The sequence below is a fragment of the Platalea leucorodia genome, assembly GCF_965183815.1.
Source record: "Platalea leucorodia genome assembly, chromosome: 2".
In the NCBI taxonomy this organism is placed as follows: domain Eukaryota; kingdom Metazoa; phylum Chordata; class Aves; order Pelecaniformes; family Threskiornithidae; genus Platalea; species Platalea leucorodia.
The window spans coordinates 116,206,889-116,223,524 of NC_138824.1; the positions used below are offsets into that span (position 1 = coordinate 116,206,889).

General features: G+C 39.1%; 1 protein-coding gene across 1 annotated transcript in view; it reads left to right on the forward strand.

The window, feature by feature from the left end:
* The window catches only part of GABRR3 (gamma-aminobutyric acid type A receptor subunit rho3), a gene marked incomplete at its 3' end in the record, with an annotated part of 50,906 nt that overhangs the window by 33,170 nt on the left and 1,100 nt on the right, over nt 1-16,636 (forward strand). The window contains exons 4-9 of the mRNA XM_082304915.1: nt 5,067-5,134; nt 6,674-6,897; nt 9,835-9,917; nt 10,763-10,903; nt 13,674-13,826; nt 16,245-16,441. Coding sequence (XP_082161041.1) covers nt 5,067-5,134; nt 6,674-6,897; nt 9,835-9,917; nt 10,763-10,903; nt 13,674-13,826; nt 16,245-16,441 — 866 coding nt within the window. The remainder of the gene's footprint in view (nt 1-5,066; nt 5,135-6,673; nt 6,898-9,834; nt 9,918-10,762; nt 10,904-13,673; nt 13,827-16,244; nt 16,442-16,636) is intronic.

Here is a 16,636-nt window from a genome sequence, read left to right on the forward strand (position 1 = left end):
TCTCGTGATTTCTTCACTTCGTCTTGATTTCCACGTATACCTAAATTATTTCTATTTCTTATCCCTATGTACTGAAAGCTAAATAATTATCTGTATTTCAATCAACACTTCTACTTATTCTCTAACTTCTCTTTAGGTAGGCAGATTTTAGCCTGCCTCTGGGTTGGGGCTGTATAAGGACTAACAAGCAGTCTTGCATGAATTTAATATAGATGATTAATGTTGAACACCTGCAAGCATACAACCCATGTAATTTATACTCTACATTGTTCTTCTTAGTATAATAGCTTAAAGATTCAAACTTACTATGCGTTTAACTCATTGTTAACAATAAGAAAGAAACAGAACAGTAACAAGAAGAAAACGCCATTGACAGTAATTCTCCTGTTTCGCTCATTGCCAGAGGAAAGTAAATACATCCACATAGCTTCACTTCCCTGGGGCTTGTTTACATTTCTATCTGGTTTTGTTCCTCTACAGGCCCACAAGACTTTCACAGAAGAAAGTATTCCTACAGACCTTAATCCTTCCCTCGTCCCTGTTTCCTACTGGGAGCTTTCTGTGCACCTAGCTTTTCTCCAGCATACATTGTTACAAAGCCAACTGGGACACAGTGGCTGTTTTTTCTAAATTCGACATCTATCTTACGGAATTTCAGGTGCAATCTGCTGCGTGTTCAAAGGTCTGACTACTACAAAAATACTATAGAATTCACTAAACCCGTCATTATTACTGTACAAATTAATTCTAAAATGCTAAAAGGATATGCTTTTTACATAATAGCCCTTCTAAAAAGGGTATTATAGAATTTGCCTGTCTTACTATCTATTAAAAAAATTCCATGCTCATCAAGGAATTCTTTTGCTATGTTTAAACCTTTAAAATAAAAGACTGGAAATGGCTTGTGTGAAGATAAACCTATCTGAAAACAATTCTGTTTTTTCTGCTGAGGAGTAATTGTCTTGAAAATCTGTGGCCCCTCCATTGTAAAAATCACTAATCCCTCTAAAATAATGATTTGTAGCAACAGTCCAGAAGCAACTGAAGCTGCTCAATTTAATAACAAAATCCTCTCTGCCATCCCCAGTTTTGTCATACTGCAAAATAAAAAAACACAGCTTTGCTATAGTTACTTTTTTTCAAAGTGAATTTGATGTTGTTGCCTGATGGTCAGCCAGAGATTGAAATTCTCAATATGCTAGGGAGAAAGCTGTGGTGCAGACATAGGGGTAGACAAATCACTTCACTATTCTGGCTGGTTTAGAATCCTTTCCAATGCTTATTGAAGTGCTATTTTTTAAAAAAACATCCAATTGTGGTAAAACAAATTCAAATGGTGAAGAAATTACAGTTCTCAGCAACCTGTTGCCAATAGTTAATTATTACTGTTTCTAGTGAAGTTGGTTTTTAAACACAGAAAGAAATATTCCCAGAAAACTACAAAGCTCAGAAGGCCTACACCAGAGTAAGGTCAATATTGATCTTATGGGGGTGGCAGTGTTAGTGACAAAAATATAAAAATGTTTCAGATTAGAAAAGTAAACAGCACACTGAACTGACCGGGGTTGCACATATGTGCAGTGTTTAGTGTCTTTATCATCTACTTACATTTGTTGCCAAAGTAGTGTCAGAATAGGAAGAAAATATTTGTAGCTGCTATGATATGTCAATAATAGGTCAGGGCTGGGGTCAGGGGATGTAGTTTAATAATTGTCTGTGGTGGATGCTAGGCTGAACAGTATTTCTTCATTAAGCAGCACGAGTATGGTCTTTGGCCTTTCACCAGACAGAGAACAGGAATCTCTTTTTAAGGAGTCTGTTTCACAGTTCTAGCATTTCTACCTAATCAGGAACAAATTTCATTGTAAGAGTTCCCTTTTTATTTAATTCACTTTAGAGCCCTCCACTGTATTTCTCCTGGCCATAGCTTTTGATCTCTTTTATGTTATTCAGTGTCCCCACTGACTTGGTTTTATAACAGTTCCCAACATAGTGCAAGCTGTCCTTTCAAAGAATCAAGTGCCTCTGTGTGCATTTGTGTAAAACTGGCATTTCAGTTTGTCCGCATGTAACAAATGTAATCATAAGCTGCCACTAATTTCTAGTTCTGTGATCAGTTCCTTTATATCTGCCCAGATGAGGTGAATTATTGAATGAAATTGTGCTCACACTGGAATAGTGCTTGTTGGGGTAGGAAATTGTCTGTAACTTTTGCAAATCCCAATAAAGTATTAGGACTGCCATGATTGCACTTGGAGCAGCTGTCACTAAGAAAAACCTTTTCCTCACTACACATGATATATAGCTTAGAAAGCCAGTCATCCTGTTCTGTGATATGATTTGCGGGTAGCTCCTTGCCTGTTTGAAGAATGTTGATGGTAGACATTTAACTTTATTTGCTTTAGATTTGTCCTTGACTCAGAAACTGGTAAAGCCATTCTTTTATGTAGAGAGCTGCTCCCCTCTCCTCCCCTTCCACCCACATAATTCTACATAAATAGGACTAAACCCCCTGTTTTTAACATGCTAGTCAAGCAAATCATCCACCAAAGTTTTAGTAATAGCAGTTAAGATCAAATGTACACCCAGATATGAGCACTTTCAGTCTATCCTACAATGCACCTCTGCTATAGTCCCAGGGTAAGAGTTTGGACACACCTACAGTATCAAGAAGCTGAAGATTCATGGTGGGTAAGGTTAGATAATAGACAGTTCATCTGCCTATTTGCAGTCACTCTAAGCAACCCTGGTAACCAACAGGCATTTCCAAATCACAAGCCATCTCACCCCAACCTAGAATGTGCCTGTTGCACTGCATTGACTTTAATGGGAGCCAAGGGCTGAGGCCAGATTTCTATCTTCAATGCTGTTCACATATTAGTCAGCTTTTGTACTGATCATGCTCCGTGCATGCCATGCTTCCACAGCCAGCCTGCTCCCTGAGCCACCCTGCCTTGTGTACAGCTAGCGCCGGTGGCAGCTCTGCAATGAAGGCTTGGCCTGTTTCACCATGCAAATGAGGAGCTCGATAGACAACACCTCATCCTTCTGCGGTGTTTGCATTTAAATGATGTGTGAATGCCATTTGTGAATGATGTTCACATCATGTATAAATCCCCCAATGACTCCTGCTTAGGCTAAACCTGTCTTTAGTTTACAAGATAGTTTACATTTCAGTGGAATACTGAGAAGATGACTCCACTCTGATTACAGCCAGGCATTTTTGTACCAGTACTTGGTACAAGTTGGTATTTAGCATAAGTAAACTCTTTGTGTGGTGTGGTCAAAACAAAGACAAGAAGTGGTCAAAACTGGTTTACGAGAGGCATAAAAATTTTTATTGGTTTGTGTGAAGAAGCCTGGCTGGATATATACATCAATACTCTTGTGCGTCAGCCTCTAGGGCAGATGTCTCCTGCCGTCTCTATTCTCCAAAAGAAGCAGCATTTTCCCAAGTGCTGCCTAGTGTTTTACTAATAAATTAATTGACTGAACTTTGCTGTCTGGAGCTCTGAATTTTGTTTTGAGCTTTGGCCAACAGACTGAGCGATGCATTCCTCTCAGAGGGAGATGTGATTTCCAAGCGAGACAGCACAGCTCGTTAGTGCTGAAACATGCTCCTGTGTGCCCTGCTAACTCTGAGCACATTTGACCTTGCTTTCCCATACACAATGCATCTTCATCTGTTCTGTGCAGGGTCAAACTCTCCATTAAAAAATACAAGTCAAATCAAGAGATTACAGAGCCAGATTTTAAAATACCTCAAAAATAGTTCAAGATCTTTACTGGTAAGAACTGGAGGCAGCTGTGTAATCCTCGAGGGCTGCTATTTTAAGGATAATTCCAAAAAGAGACACAGTATTGTGGCTGGTTATCAGGAGAGTGATATTTCTGGACTATTTTGGTTTGACACTGATAAAAGGAAAAGACAAGAAAAAGACAAATTAAAAAAGCTGTTGCTACCTCCTGCTGTTCAGACTTCCTCATACTCATGTTTTGTACCAGGTTATTTTAAATTTGTACTTTAAAAATATTTTAACTGACCATTTTTAACAAATGCATTTGCAATCCCATGTACAATGATTACTATCGATTTCATGCCAAATGCAGAATATTCTTCAGGGGGCGGGTGTATGCACATATATGCACACATCTCTCTCCTCTCCCTACTCCGTACGGAAGTGATTAGTCAATTGCTTTAGTGGAATGACTTACTCGCTGAAAATTACACAGGTATGTAACCCATATAGAACTACATCCTTCATTCTAGATATTGTACACTGACGAGACTGGGAATAATTTTATGTTGTGCTGTAATTTTAAATTGATTTTTAGTCACTTTATTGTAAAAATGCAAATATGGTTTTATAATTTGTTCGTTCCGATCCCATTGTGTTATAAGCTCACAGCCTTTTTCAGTGGCATGAAATAGTGGGGTAGTATATAAAATAAAGTCACCTAGTGTAGTCTGGTATGTATTGTACTTGATAACAAATTAGGTACTCAGTAATACACAACACTCCATCACAGAACATGCTTAGTATGTGTACAGCTTTTCCCTTATGAGGTGGTGAGCAAGCAATCCTTTTTCACAAATATCTATGCCAAACTTTAAATAGTTAAGTAACTAAAGATAATTAGGAGGTGTAATAGATATTTTGTTTATGAGTGTGGGAATAAGCATTGGAACTGGTAAGTAAGTGTTGCAGTCTTTGATGTATTTGATATATTTACTCAGCTTTTCCCTGTGACAGTTCTAAGTAGCACTCCAAGCAGTTCATTAGCTTTGGCACTGCAAAGAAGCTGTCACTGCTGTTCAAATTGCAACACCAACAACAACTAGTCTGGCTGCAAAAAGATCACTGAAGATTTTGTACTTACTTTTAAAACAGTTTAGCATTTGGTTTTACTTTGTTGCCATGGACTTTCTCATTCAGTGTACTAAGGTGGACAGACCGTAGTAACTGCTGGGATGGGGTAGTCTCTGTATGTTGTTCATACACAATCTTGCCTTTAAAAATATGGATTTACACTCCTCATCACTCTTTCATTCTGTTACATTGAAGGGTCGCCAATACCCGTGGGCATTGATGTGCAGGTAGAAAGCATTGACAGCATATCTGAAGTGGACATGGTAAGTTGGTTAGTAGCACTGGCATAAAGAGTTTCAGCCAAAATTCAGGGTCTCAGAAACATCCAGCTGGATGATATAGAATAATACAGTTAAAGAAAGCAAACCCTTAAAGAGCACAACCTTGCCTTGAAGCATGCAAGTCATTCCCATTTAAACTAGTAAGTGTTACGTAAGAGCACATGTTGAATTTCTCCCTGGGCAAGAGGAACAGATCAGACTGGATAGTGCTCTGATTTGAACATGCCAATCATTCAGCAAGCCCCACGGGCTTCCACATGAGCTCTTAGTGCTCTGCACATTAGATGATGAGGCTTCATGTCCTTTGCTTCCTTTGCTTATGCAGATCTGAATATTCCCATCATTTCTGGCATGGTTGGAGCTGTGGCCATAAGAAATGGAAATAGAAAAATCAGTTCTGGGAATGGTCCTAGGAAAGAGACACCCTCACTGCAATCAAGGACCTGTAGCACTGGAATGCAGGCTGTTCATTCCTTAGCCAAAATTGTCACTAATAATGCCATTGAGACATTAGTGCCAAGTTGCTCTGTCCTAGAATAGCAGGGCACATTAACTGTGCAAAGAGATCTCATTTACAGTATCTTTTCACACTGAGTGTAGCTCTTGTCGTAGGTGTTGAATTTGCAATGGGATCTGTCAGTATGAACCCTTGCATTCCTTTGCAAACCTACCCCAATCATAAAATCATATTACAGGGGCATAAAATCACCGAAGTATCTTCCCAGTATTCTTATCAGAAGTAATTGTTCTACTGAGATAAGTGATGTCTGCCTAATAATGCAAAAGTTATATAGGTGAGCACAGAGCAGTCAGGCTGTGCAGAAGCTCAGACTGCGTTTGCAGCATCCTCTCCATCTCTTTCCATATGTATATTTGCAGTCATGTTATTTCTCTAAATAGGATGATAAAATATTTGTAACAATCTTTCATATTTAAAAAAAATGTAATTATTGTAAAATTTAATTGTTTACTCTTACGAAATTCATCATATTTTTTTCTTTACGATGCATTTCATTCATAAACGTACTAATCTAAAACCCCTGTACAATATTTGTACAAAATGCACAGATTAATGGATTTTACAAACTGACCTAATGCTCATGAACAACTCAAATTAATCCCTTTGTAAAGGAACCACAGTCCATTCTGGGAAAAACTTGTGAAGATTTCCAAAGGAAACACCTTTCCATTTGCCTTTGGTCGGTTTTAAAGTTTCTTTGTCACTTCACTGATGGCCCAATCCAGCAGACCACTGAAATCTGTAAAAGTTTTATCGAAGTATAAATGAAGTATGAATCTCAGACTCAGACACCAGTGACAAGGCAAACAGTCAGTGTCTCAGAGATAGTTCTAATCTATACTTAAAGTCATTGAGTGGTGTTTGATTCCTCTCATTGAGGATCCTCCAGATGATGTCCAGAGAAGAAACTGATTCTTTGCATGAGTTGATTACTTTGTACTGTTTTCTATTGTATATGAATAAAACAAGCATTGTCTTCTTTTATTTTTAATTAAACAAAGGACTTCACAATGACTTTATATCTCAGACATTACTGGAAGGATGAGAGACTTTCATTTCGTAGTAACAAAAACAAAAGTATGACTTTTGATGGAAGACTGATAAAAAAGATCTGGGTACCTGATGTATTTTTTGTACACTCCAAAAGATCTTTCATCCATGATACAACTGTGGAAAACGTCATGCTCCGAGTGTACCCTGATGGCAATGTACTCTTCAGTCTACGGTAAGAACAATACCCTTTTATAAGAAAATACATGACTGCAATTGTGGACCAACAGTCCGTACAGTGAGAAATTACTGGAAATATTTGCAGTTAAGATTCGGATACTGGACTGGCATTAATCCCCCGGCATCAGATAATGGGAACAGGTGACCAGTGTACCAGTGGGAAAATAAATTTAGGATTGATAACATATAACTAACATATTTTTCTATCATTCACATATTGTTTCCTGTCACAGGATAATGGCAGTTTTTTCATGTATGTAAATAATGCTGAAGTTTATCAAGTGTTAATTCATTGCCAGTAGTTTTAGCAATATCACAGTAGTTTTACTATTGAGTACAGTAACGCCTAAAATTATTAGCAAAGAACAAATGTGGGTTTTTTGCCCCTGAATCTTTTAAAACTGTCTCAGCTATTTTCACCCTGCGATACCTATAAACATGCCACTGATATTAATCGGGGCTCCAGATAGGCACGGAGACCAGATTACTGGTGCTGATACCAGCCATGTTAGACAGGCGTGTTGTGTGACTACAAGGAACTGGAAAGTGAAACAGCAATTCCAGGACTGGAACAGCAAGGTCATTAAATGTGTCTCCCTTCTATCTACATATTATTGCTTTTCTTTATGAAGCAGATTTGGATGATGTGGCAGAAATCGTTTTAGTGGAGGAATTTTCCCCCCAGGGTAAAGGCCCTGAGGCCTCCGCATTGCAGAAATCACAGTCCTCCAGTTTGTTACTGATTAGGCCTGTGCACAGAGGTGATATTTCATCTAATCTGGATAGTTTGAAGATTTATGCAAGCACTTGAAATTCTGGCTATGTAACAATTGTTCCAACAAGTAATGAATTTATCTGCCTTCTCATGAAGTCATGCAGAAACCGTCACAACAGCTGTACACCACTTTAAAATAGTGTATGTTCAAGAATCACACTGACCAGTAAGAAAGAATGAGGTGAAGTATGCATTTTATTGCTATATTCATTTCCATGCTTCATGAGAGAGAGAGAGGGATCAGAGGAACTACACTGCTACACTGAGGCTTACAGCAGTGGCTCTCCTTGTGAGGGGTATGACATACTTTCAGCTGGGGGAAGGATGAGTGGCGAAGAGACATAAGATGGGCAAACATGTTCTGTCAGCTTGCTGGAGGGGTAAAGTGTCGTCAAGATTAACGGCAAGAAATTGTGCACAAATAGTTACAAACCAAAGGGAGCACGTGATGGGAAGGACAGAAATGGAAAGAAAGGAAAAAGTGAGATGGGAGGGAAGGAAAAGGAGGATGTAAAGCTGAGGGACAGACACAGTATGAATCAGTTTGCTACGTTTGCTCATTGCTCGGAATCCCTTCTGTGATGGGAGCCCTTGCCCTGTGTCCTGCATCACATTTGCAAGCTGGTGCTCTACTTTTCTTCCTTGCCTTCACCCTCTCTGCTCCCACAGTTATCTTTCCCTAACCCTGCATTACCAGGTGATGTGTACTGGGTGATTCCTCCTTGCTCTGACAGGTGAGCTTGCAGCCAGCTTCACCTTCCTGTGCCAGTGAATAGCAAAGCCCCAAAGTTCCTGCCAGACCTGTGGATTTCTTCTTGGACATAAGCAGGAAGGACAAGTGCCCTGTCCTCTTCCTTTCCTTCTCTATCAGTTCTTATCAAACTGAGAGGCAGGGAAAGGGGTGACCTAGAGGCTGGTGAACCAAGGTTTTAAAACAATTAAAGTGAAACAATGTGTTTCTAGCCTGAGTGGTGTTAATGTGTATGTTCCTAAAGAATCAGATGCTCATTAAAACACCCTTTTTGTATTGCCAGTTACATGTGCAGTGGGTAGATTATATTCCAAATATTTATGTGCAAGAAATCTGCATATTCCACAGTTTTTCTTCAGTGCCTAGCATCCAGGATTTTATTGAAGCAAAGAGGAACAAAAATCCAGATTTGTTGCTAAAATAGTCTGTCTTTTTTTTTCAATCAACATTTTCTTATTGTTCCTCTGATCCTTCAGTCAATAGCTAAAAGACGGAAGCAACATCCATAGTTGGAAGTCTTATGCAGGATTTTAAAGATGTACCACTCTTACAATCTCATTTCAAGCCAGTAAAATCTCACATTTGTAAAAATTCAGCCACAGTGTGATTACCAATCACAAGTTTTCAAAGCTTACTTATATACCCAGTATATCCCTTATCACTTAAATCCCTGTAGGATTCAGTTTGGGGAAAACTGTAAAATCAAACTAAAACATCAAATGACAAGCTGTGACAAGGAAGGGAAGTTTGGCAATATTTACCATATTTAAATTGCTGCCTCTGGCCTTTTTTTTTGTTTATTGGTTAAAATATCGAGGCACTTTTACCTTCTAAACATTTGTGGAAAAGCTGTGGAATGCAAAATAATGTCTTTGTGTAGATTTCCTTAACCTTTTTAGAGTATAAGGCATTTCCATGGTGTTGAATGGGAGAGTAGGCTTCCAGAAATTGCAGCTTATCTTTTTATGCAATTAAATACTATAACCATTCTAGTTGGGAAAATAGCAGCTGGAATAACATTTGCTCTAATCTGTAATATTATCTACTTCAGCCTATGAGAAATCCAGTCAAGAAATGTGAACTCTCCTTGTTAATCTTCATAAGTGTAACCCTTCAAAGCAAAAGGTGTGAAAGGCTCATGAAGGATCAGGCCAATAAAGGGTTTAAAAATTGAAGGTAATGTACTTAATAAGAAAGACTATTTATGTTTAAAAACCATGGTTCTCTCACTGATTTAGTTTTATCTCACTGTCTTGAAGCAATTTTGGAAGCGTCTAAAAAAAGTAGAAAGACTCATTAGGATTCTAAACAGTCGATTGAGTGGAGATCTCATGAAGATATCTGCACAACCCTAAGAAAGTATGAAATTTTTCATATAATTTCTGTTTTTCTGTTCCTTTCTGCAGAATAACAGTTTCTGCTATGTGTTTCATGGATTTCAGTAGGTTTCCTCTGGACACTCAGAACTGTTCTTTAGAACTGGAAAGCTGTAAGTTTTAATTCATACCTGTTCTTCATATGTGCATTCTTACCAGCGCTCCGTCTTGTTCCTAACACTGTTTTCACTTATTTTGCTGTGTGACCTGAACCCTTCAGTCTGTACATATCAAACCATGGCCAGTTTGGGATCTTTCCAGAACTCAGTGAGCTTTGGGAAGACAGAAAAACCATTATGCACCCTGCTTTGTTTTGACTGGGTTGATATTCCAAGGCCTAAATCTAAAAATGTTTCCTCTGTCAAAAATAATGTTTTTTTTTCTGAGAAAAAAAGTGCAAGTTAAAAGTAAAATAAGATGTCAATATTTGACCTCATGGAAAAATGAAAATGAGTGCTTGTGTTACTGTGAAATGTCTGCTTTCTCACCCGTGACTCAGTTGTCTGTAGTAAGCTGTAGAGCTGTAAACAAAAGGTAATTCTGTTTTGCAGAGCCTTTTGATATATCAAAATTTATTCTTATTTGGATTATGAGTAAAACTGGGATGCTGGTTTGTTGTTTAGTCTTGGAAAAGAGAACAGATCCCCAGTGTTCAGGCAGCCTGCTCAGTGTGGCAGCTCCAGAGCTCCGATCCCATGTGCCTTGTGACCCTGAGCGTGCCCATGTCCCCCATCTGTCAGGTAAGCTGCTGGCAGGGCACAGGACCGGGCTCCACTTGGAACACGATGGAATCCAGTCTTTGCAAATTTTTCCATGTTGTCTAACTGGCAAATTGATGTGAAAAAAAATGTTTCTTTGGGGTTTTCCCAAATTGTTTGAGTGGTCTCCTATCCCTAAGAAAAGAAAACAGAAGCATTATTCCAGCAGAAGAGGTGATTTAGTTTTTACTTTCTCGTAGATGCATACAATGAAGATGATCTGATGTTATACTGGAAACATGGAAACAAGTCCCTGAGCACAGATGAGCACATCTCCCTCTCCCAGTTTTTCATCGAAGAATTCAGTGCTTCCAGTGGACTTGCTTTTTACAGCAGTACTGGTACAGTAAGCCCCTGTCATTAAAAAAGAGAAGCACAGGACACAATCATGCAGAATGTCTTTCACATTTAAATTTGTTGCTAATAAAGGACTGTTACTGCTGAGAGATCTCAGTTAAAATGAGGTCTGTCAATCACACTGGTCTGTTGGCCTAGGTCCTCAGTTCTCTTCACATTACCAATGTAATATTTTCTTGATATTAGAAGAAGAGGCCATAATACTACTTGTAACTTAACATCTGACAAAAAGAACATGAAAAAATGCACAACAACCGAATATATGCTGTTGTGAACTCTTGTAAAATCATGGTGCTTCTCTCAAAGCCACTAGAATATTGGGTTTAGAATCTTTGGGTCCTGGTTAAACAGAAAAGCTTGAAAATGCAAACCCTAAACGGTCAAGTACTAGAAAGCAAATAAGAGGAACCCCAGTGTGTTTAACTGTCCAAAATCTCCTAATTTTTGGAGCTGTAAAATGTCATTAAAATTCTACTAACTATAAGACTTCCACATGACAGCATTTATAACCTATTGAGGTCTAATTCATGGTTTGCTTACTGTTCCATGTTTATATATAAAGTTGCAGAAAAAAATCCCTTTATGTCAGTGCTACATTGTTTAAATACAGATATCTGTCCCAGACAGGTTTTTATTTCTCCCTATAGATCTTGAACTATACTCTCTGGCAAACTGCACAAGGCTTTAGGAGATTGTTTTAGTCTTGATTTCATGCAAGGTAGATTTTATTTTCTTATTTTCTTTATTTGTACATGCAGTTAAAAATTTTGAAATACTTCTCTATGTGAGTAGTCTAACCATACATTTTTAACCAGATAAAACAGAATGCTTGCTACTGTACTTTCCAGTCTGAGTCAATTCATTTCAGTGTGGATATTGCACTTTATATCAAGGCAGATTAATAAAATAGAAATTATTCCATATAATATGATGAAATGCATAACACTTTGGAAAAAAGCCTTTAAGACATACAGGAAAGCTGCAAATACATTTCTTTACTGTCTTTTATTTACAGGATAAGTTCTTTTTGCATTTAAAAAAGAGCCATTCAAGTTTGCAGTGGCTGAGATTCAATGCAGAAATTCCAGTTTAAATTATGATGCAGCCTAAGCAGCGAGGAATTCACAGCTTGATCAGGTTCTTCATCCTTATCTCTTGCTTGTGTATGAGCTAAGAACAGAGCTCCAGCTTTCAAGGGCCACTGTCACGTGAGAAGAGAGCGAGTGATACCTTACTATGATAACTGTGCCTTGCTGAGAGCTACGTCAAATTTGTCCCTGTTGCAAGGAGACTGGCATGTTTTCCACCAAACTGCTATCAATGTGTGTTGAAACTGGGTTCCGGGAACTCAGCTGGCTTCTTTCCGCCTTGCTATTCTCATCAAAAAACACTTATGCAAGCAAATAGGGCCTTGTGCACAGCAGTGCAACCTCATACCACCCCTGTACCCAGGCCTTTGCAGCACCTTCGCAGCACCTTCACAGCACCTTTGACTTTGCAAAGTGTAACTGCTTAACACTGACATTGCAGATGTTTTGATGACGAGCTTATACAGCAGGGTATTTTTTTAAGTTGCAGGGACCACTAGGAATTACCTAAATAATGCATGTACCATATCTGTTAATTAGATCACCGCCCTTTGTAGACATACACTTTTCTTTGGCTTTTGTTGCAGTCAGGAGGTTCCACTTTCTCTTGTTCTTTTATTTTGCTTCTTGTTGGAAGAAATTGATTACACACAGACCCTACCCCCCGTAGTGAGTAATAGTGGGGAGCAATCAGCACAACTCTAACGGGAGCCATCTCCCCCTGAGGAGTCTTGGGCAAAAAAATGGACAAAAATGCTGCTCACAAAGCAGCCTTATGCATTTTAGGTTCTGCATATCCTTTCCTGTGAATCTCGGGGAACTACACATGCATAGCATTTAGGCTTTCGGAGTTCCCTGGCCTGCAAAGGAGCAACAATTTCAATCCATTTTTGAGACAATCATTTTTAAAACCAAAAACCTTCTCCACAACTGAAAACACAAAGAGAGTGTTTAATGTTAGATGAGGTTATTGTTGAGATATTCTTTTTTATAAACTCACTCTTTGTGATGGCATGGCTGCTCCCACACAGGCTCACTGATGTCTGTATTTGTACAGCACAGGCAAATGCTGCGCAGCCAGCCACTTCTGTCTTCTTTTTACCTCGCTATAAACTGATTTCCCTCCCATCGCAGGAGGGACACCTGCTTCGCTGCACAGACAGCGTATGCCCCAAAACTCACTAGATGGCACCCTTTCCCCTGCAGTCAGCGCTGGGCAGGCAAACCGGCCTGCCCGCAGGAAAAGAAGCGCTGCTTGCTGCTGAGGGTTTGCAGCGTGAGAGAAGGCAGGCTACTTTGTGGGGGAGGCAGGGTGTTGGCTTCACTGTCCTAGCTGGACTGGACAATTATATTCTGTCTGTATTTTCCCGGCAGTTGCATTTGAAGTCTATTTACTTTTTTGCAATTTCCTAACCTCAATTATAATATACTACTTTATCTATGCAGTTGTGATGCTTCACTCCCAAGGCAGCAGTATTTTAATGAGGTATGATGGACAGTTTGTAAAGCACTATATAAAACCAAGGTGGTGGCAATATTTCTTAGGCATTTACTATTATTGATGTGGATACAGCATTCCTACTGGAAGGAGGAGGCCAGTGAATAGAGCTCACAAATACCACAGCTCTCTTCTCCCCCAACCTGTTCCTCTCTCTTTTTTCAATAGGTTGGTACAATCGACTTTTTATAAACTTTGCGCTCCGGAGACATATTTTCTTTTTTGTGCTACAATCCTATTTCCCAGCCATGCTGATGGTGATGCTGTCTTGGGTTTCATTTTGGATTGACAGAAGAGCCGTTCCTGCCAGGGTATCACTAGGTAAACTTTTAATGTGTATTCTTTCGGGAAGTATGGAATGGATAGGGGAGAGGTTTTGAAGTTACCTTAGCTTCCTATTTACACAGGACATGAGAAAGTATATCAGGTAATTGCCTGAAAAACACTATTATTGCCACTGTTGTCCCTACCACAAATTCCTTTAGTCTATCTCTACATTTGGAAATGAGATACTTGTTCAGACTGGCTTTGCTGTATTAGAAAACAGCTCACACACTATAGAAGGAAAAAGGGATGATTCTGCAGATTTCCCTATGCAGAATTTTACTTTATTCTTTTTTTTTTGCAAAGACTTGGTTGGTTTTTTCCTCCTCTCTTCCCAGCAAAGTAACAGGTAGTAACAGGGAGTCAGATCCGTCCCCAAATCCATGGTTCATGAGAGATACTTAATAGGCATAGTAAAATCTATTTAAAAGCTTTGCAGCTCTGCTTTCTCTCTAGAAACATTTGATATCTTCCTACCAACTTGGAAGGAGTTTCCTGACTTGTCCTACGTAGCAAAGACTTTCTTTGTTAGGCACCTTGAAAATGTTTGCTTTGGTGCCTTAACTGTGCAAGGCACACAGGCTTCTGTGGAAGCCGAAGAGTAAGCTGGGCATCTTTTTGCTCTCTCAGTTTTTGTTCTGAACGCCACAGTGCAGGAGAAAAAGACTAATTACAGTGGGGTTTTTATAACATTATTGTTTTTCTCAGTAATGAATCAGTTGATACCACTTCAAGACTGCCTTTGTTGGGAATTTAATGCTGATGGCCTTGGAATGAGTACATTTTTTCAAAGATAAGCATTTCTGTGAAGATCTGATGGAAATTTGTTAAGATATCCAATGTAACCATAATGCATCTGAGTCCTGCAACTGTCAGTTTAAAAATTAGTAAAGTTCCTGTTCTTTCTTCTCACTGATGCTAGTCCCAGAAGCCAACTGTATGTTGCCATATTTCTTAGGCAAGTGAAAATCTGAGGTCTTTGTTTAAGAAACAAACTTGCATGCACTGAGGGAGCCCTCAGTTTTTATCTACAGCTATATCAACCTAGAAAAAAACAGGACTGTAACTACCTCAGATCCCTTTCTATTGGCACAGTCTAAAGGTATTAATACACGAGATATAAATCTATTTGTTAGTCTAAAACCAAGTTATTGTACCTCCTACCTACTTTTATTAATGCATCTACCAATTCCTTTTATTTATAAGAAATTTAATTTCATGTTTGAAAATAAAGTTTTCATTCTCAGTAGGTCATTTGTAACGTTGTCAAGATGGTTTAGCTGATCATGTTCTTTAATTTATATAGGATTTCTGCAGAAGGGTATGCATCAGGAGTTCTGTGAATAACGCATTTTTCATTAGCATAAGCATACATAGTTTATAGGCAATGTTAACAACAAAGTTTAAAAAGCTTAGCTCCCTAGCCTAGGGTATACGTATTTTAAATAAATTTATTTCCTCTTATATGGTATATTTCAAACTCCATCCTTCAACCTAAGGAACTTGCAGAGAAGGAGAGGGAAAACTCTTGTATGTTCCAGTGGACTTGAACTATCATATAACTGGAGAAAGGCTATACAGAGACCCAGCTGAAAGGCCTTGCTATCAGCCAGTGCTGTCTCACAGGTGTTATTGAGATGTCTTCACTCCCAGTGCTACATTAATTTCTTTAAAAGCAGGGCCTGGGTTGGGTGTTGGCGGATTTTTTTTGTTTGTTTGGTTGGTTGGGTTTTTTTCTTTTCTTTTCTCTTTTTCTTTCTCTCTCTTCTCTCTCTTCTCTCTCCCCTGAGACAGAGCAAAACAAAATGAGATGAATAGCTGCACATAAGAGGAGAGATTGAAAGGATGAGGGTGACATTCTGGATAAACAAGTATTTCTTAGTTTCAATGGATATAGCATTTTTATGCTAGAGTGTTTTTAGAGAGCTGTAGAGTTATGACAGAGACATACAAGCTGATATATGTTCTCAAGAAGTACAATTTGAGAAGGGGTTGGGAGGGAAATTGGTGATTCTTTAGGGATTCCCTGGGACAAGAAAGTGTGTAGTGGAGACCCTGGCTCTGGCAAGTGAGGGAAGGCCACAAACCTGCTTTCACTTCTCTATAGCAGTGCCTAAAGCTGTCCTAGAAATGTGTTGCTTATGCTGCTGAATCACCAGTGGTGTGTCCCCGCTGTTCGAACCTGGTGTGCCACAGCTCTAACTGCACGCACTGAGCAGAGAGATGATTTACTGGTTTCAGTATTGTATATGATAGGTCCTTCATGGTTCACTCCACTTCTCAGAGCCTGTGTAATGAAGTTAAAGGCAGTGTCAATCATATGCCCTCACAAAGCTGTGCTGTCCAAGCAACAGTGGTGAGCTAAACAGAACCAGCTGGCCAGTATTCTGATAACCTCCCCTTTTTCTTTGGCAGGTATAACTACAGTGCTGACAATGTCAACCATCATGACAGGAGTAAGTGCCTCAATGCCTCAAGTGTCTTACATAAAGGCTGTGGATGTGTATTTATGGATCAGCTTCCTTTTTGTCTTCCTGTCTGTCATCGAATATGCAGCAGTGAACTATCTCACCACAATCGAAGAGAGAAAGCAACTCAAAAAAAGGGGCAAGGTACAATTCTCTGTGTTTTGTTGCCCTCAGAAAGCATCACAGAAGCCACAGAGTAATCCTGATACACCACTGTGATAACAGTACAGTAACCATCTCTGTGACTCCACTCTATCTCACTTTTCTTTATGTGGCTGAAGGGAGGAAATGTATCATCCTCTCTGAGATCTTGAGAAGGTCTGTGCTTTCTCTCCCTTC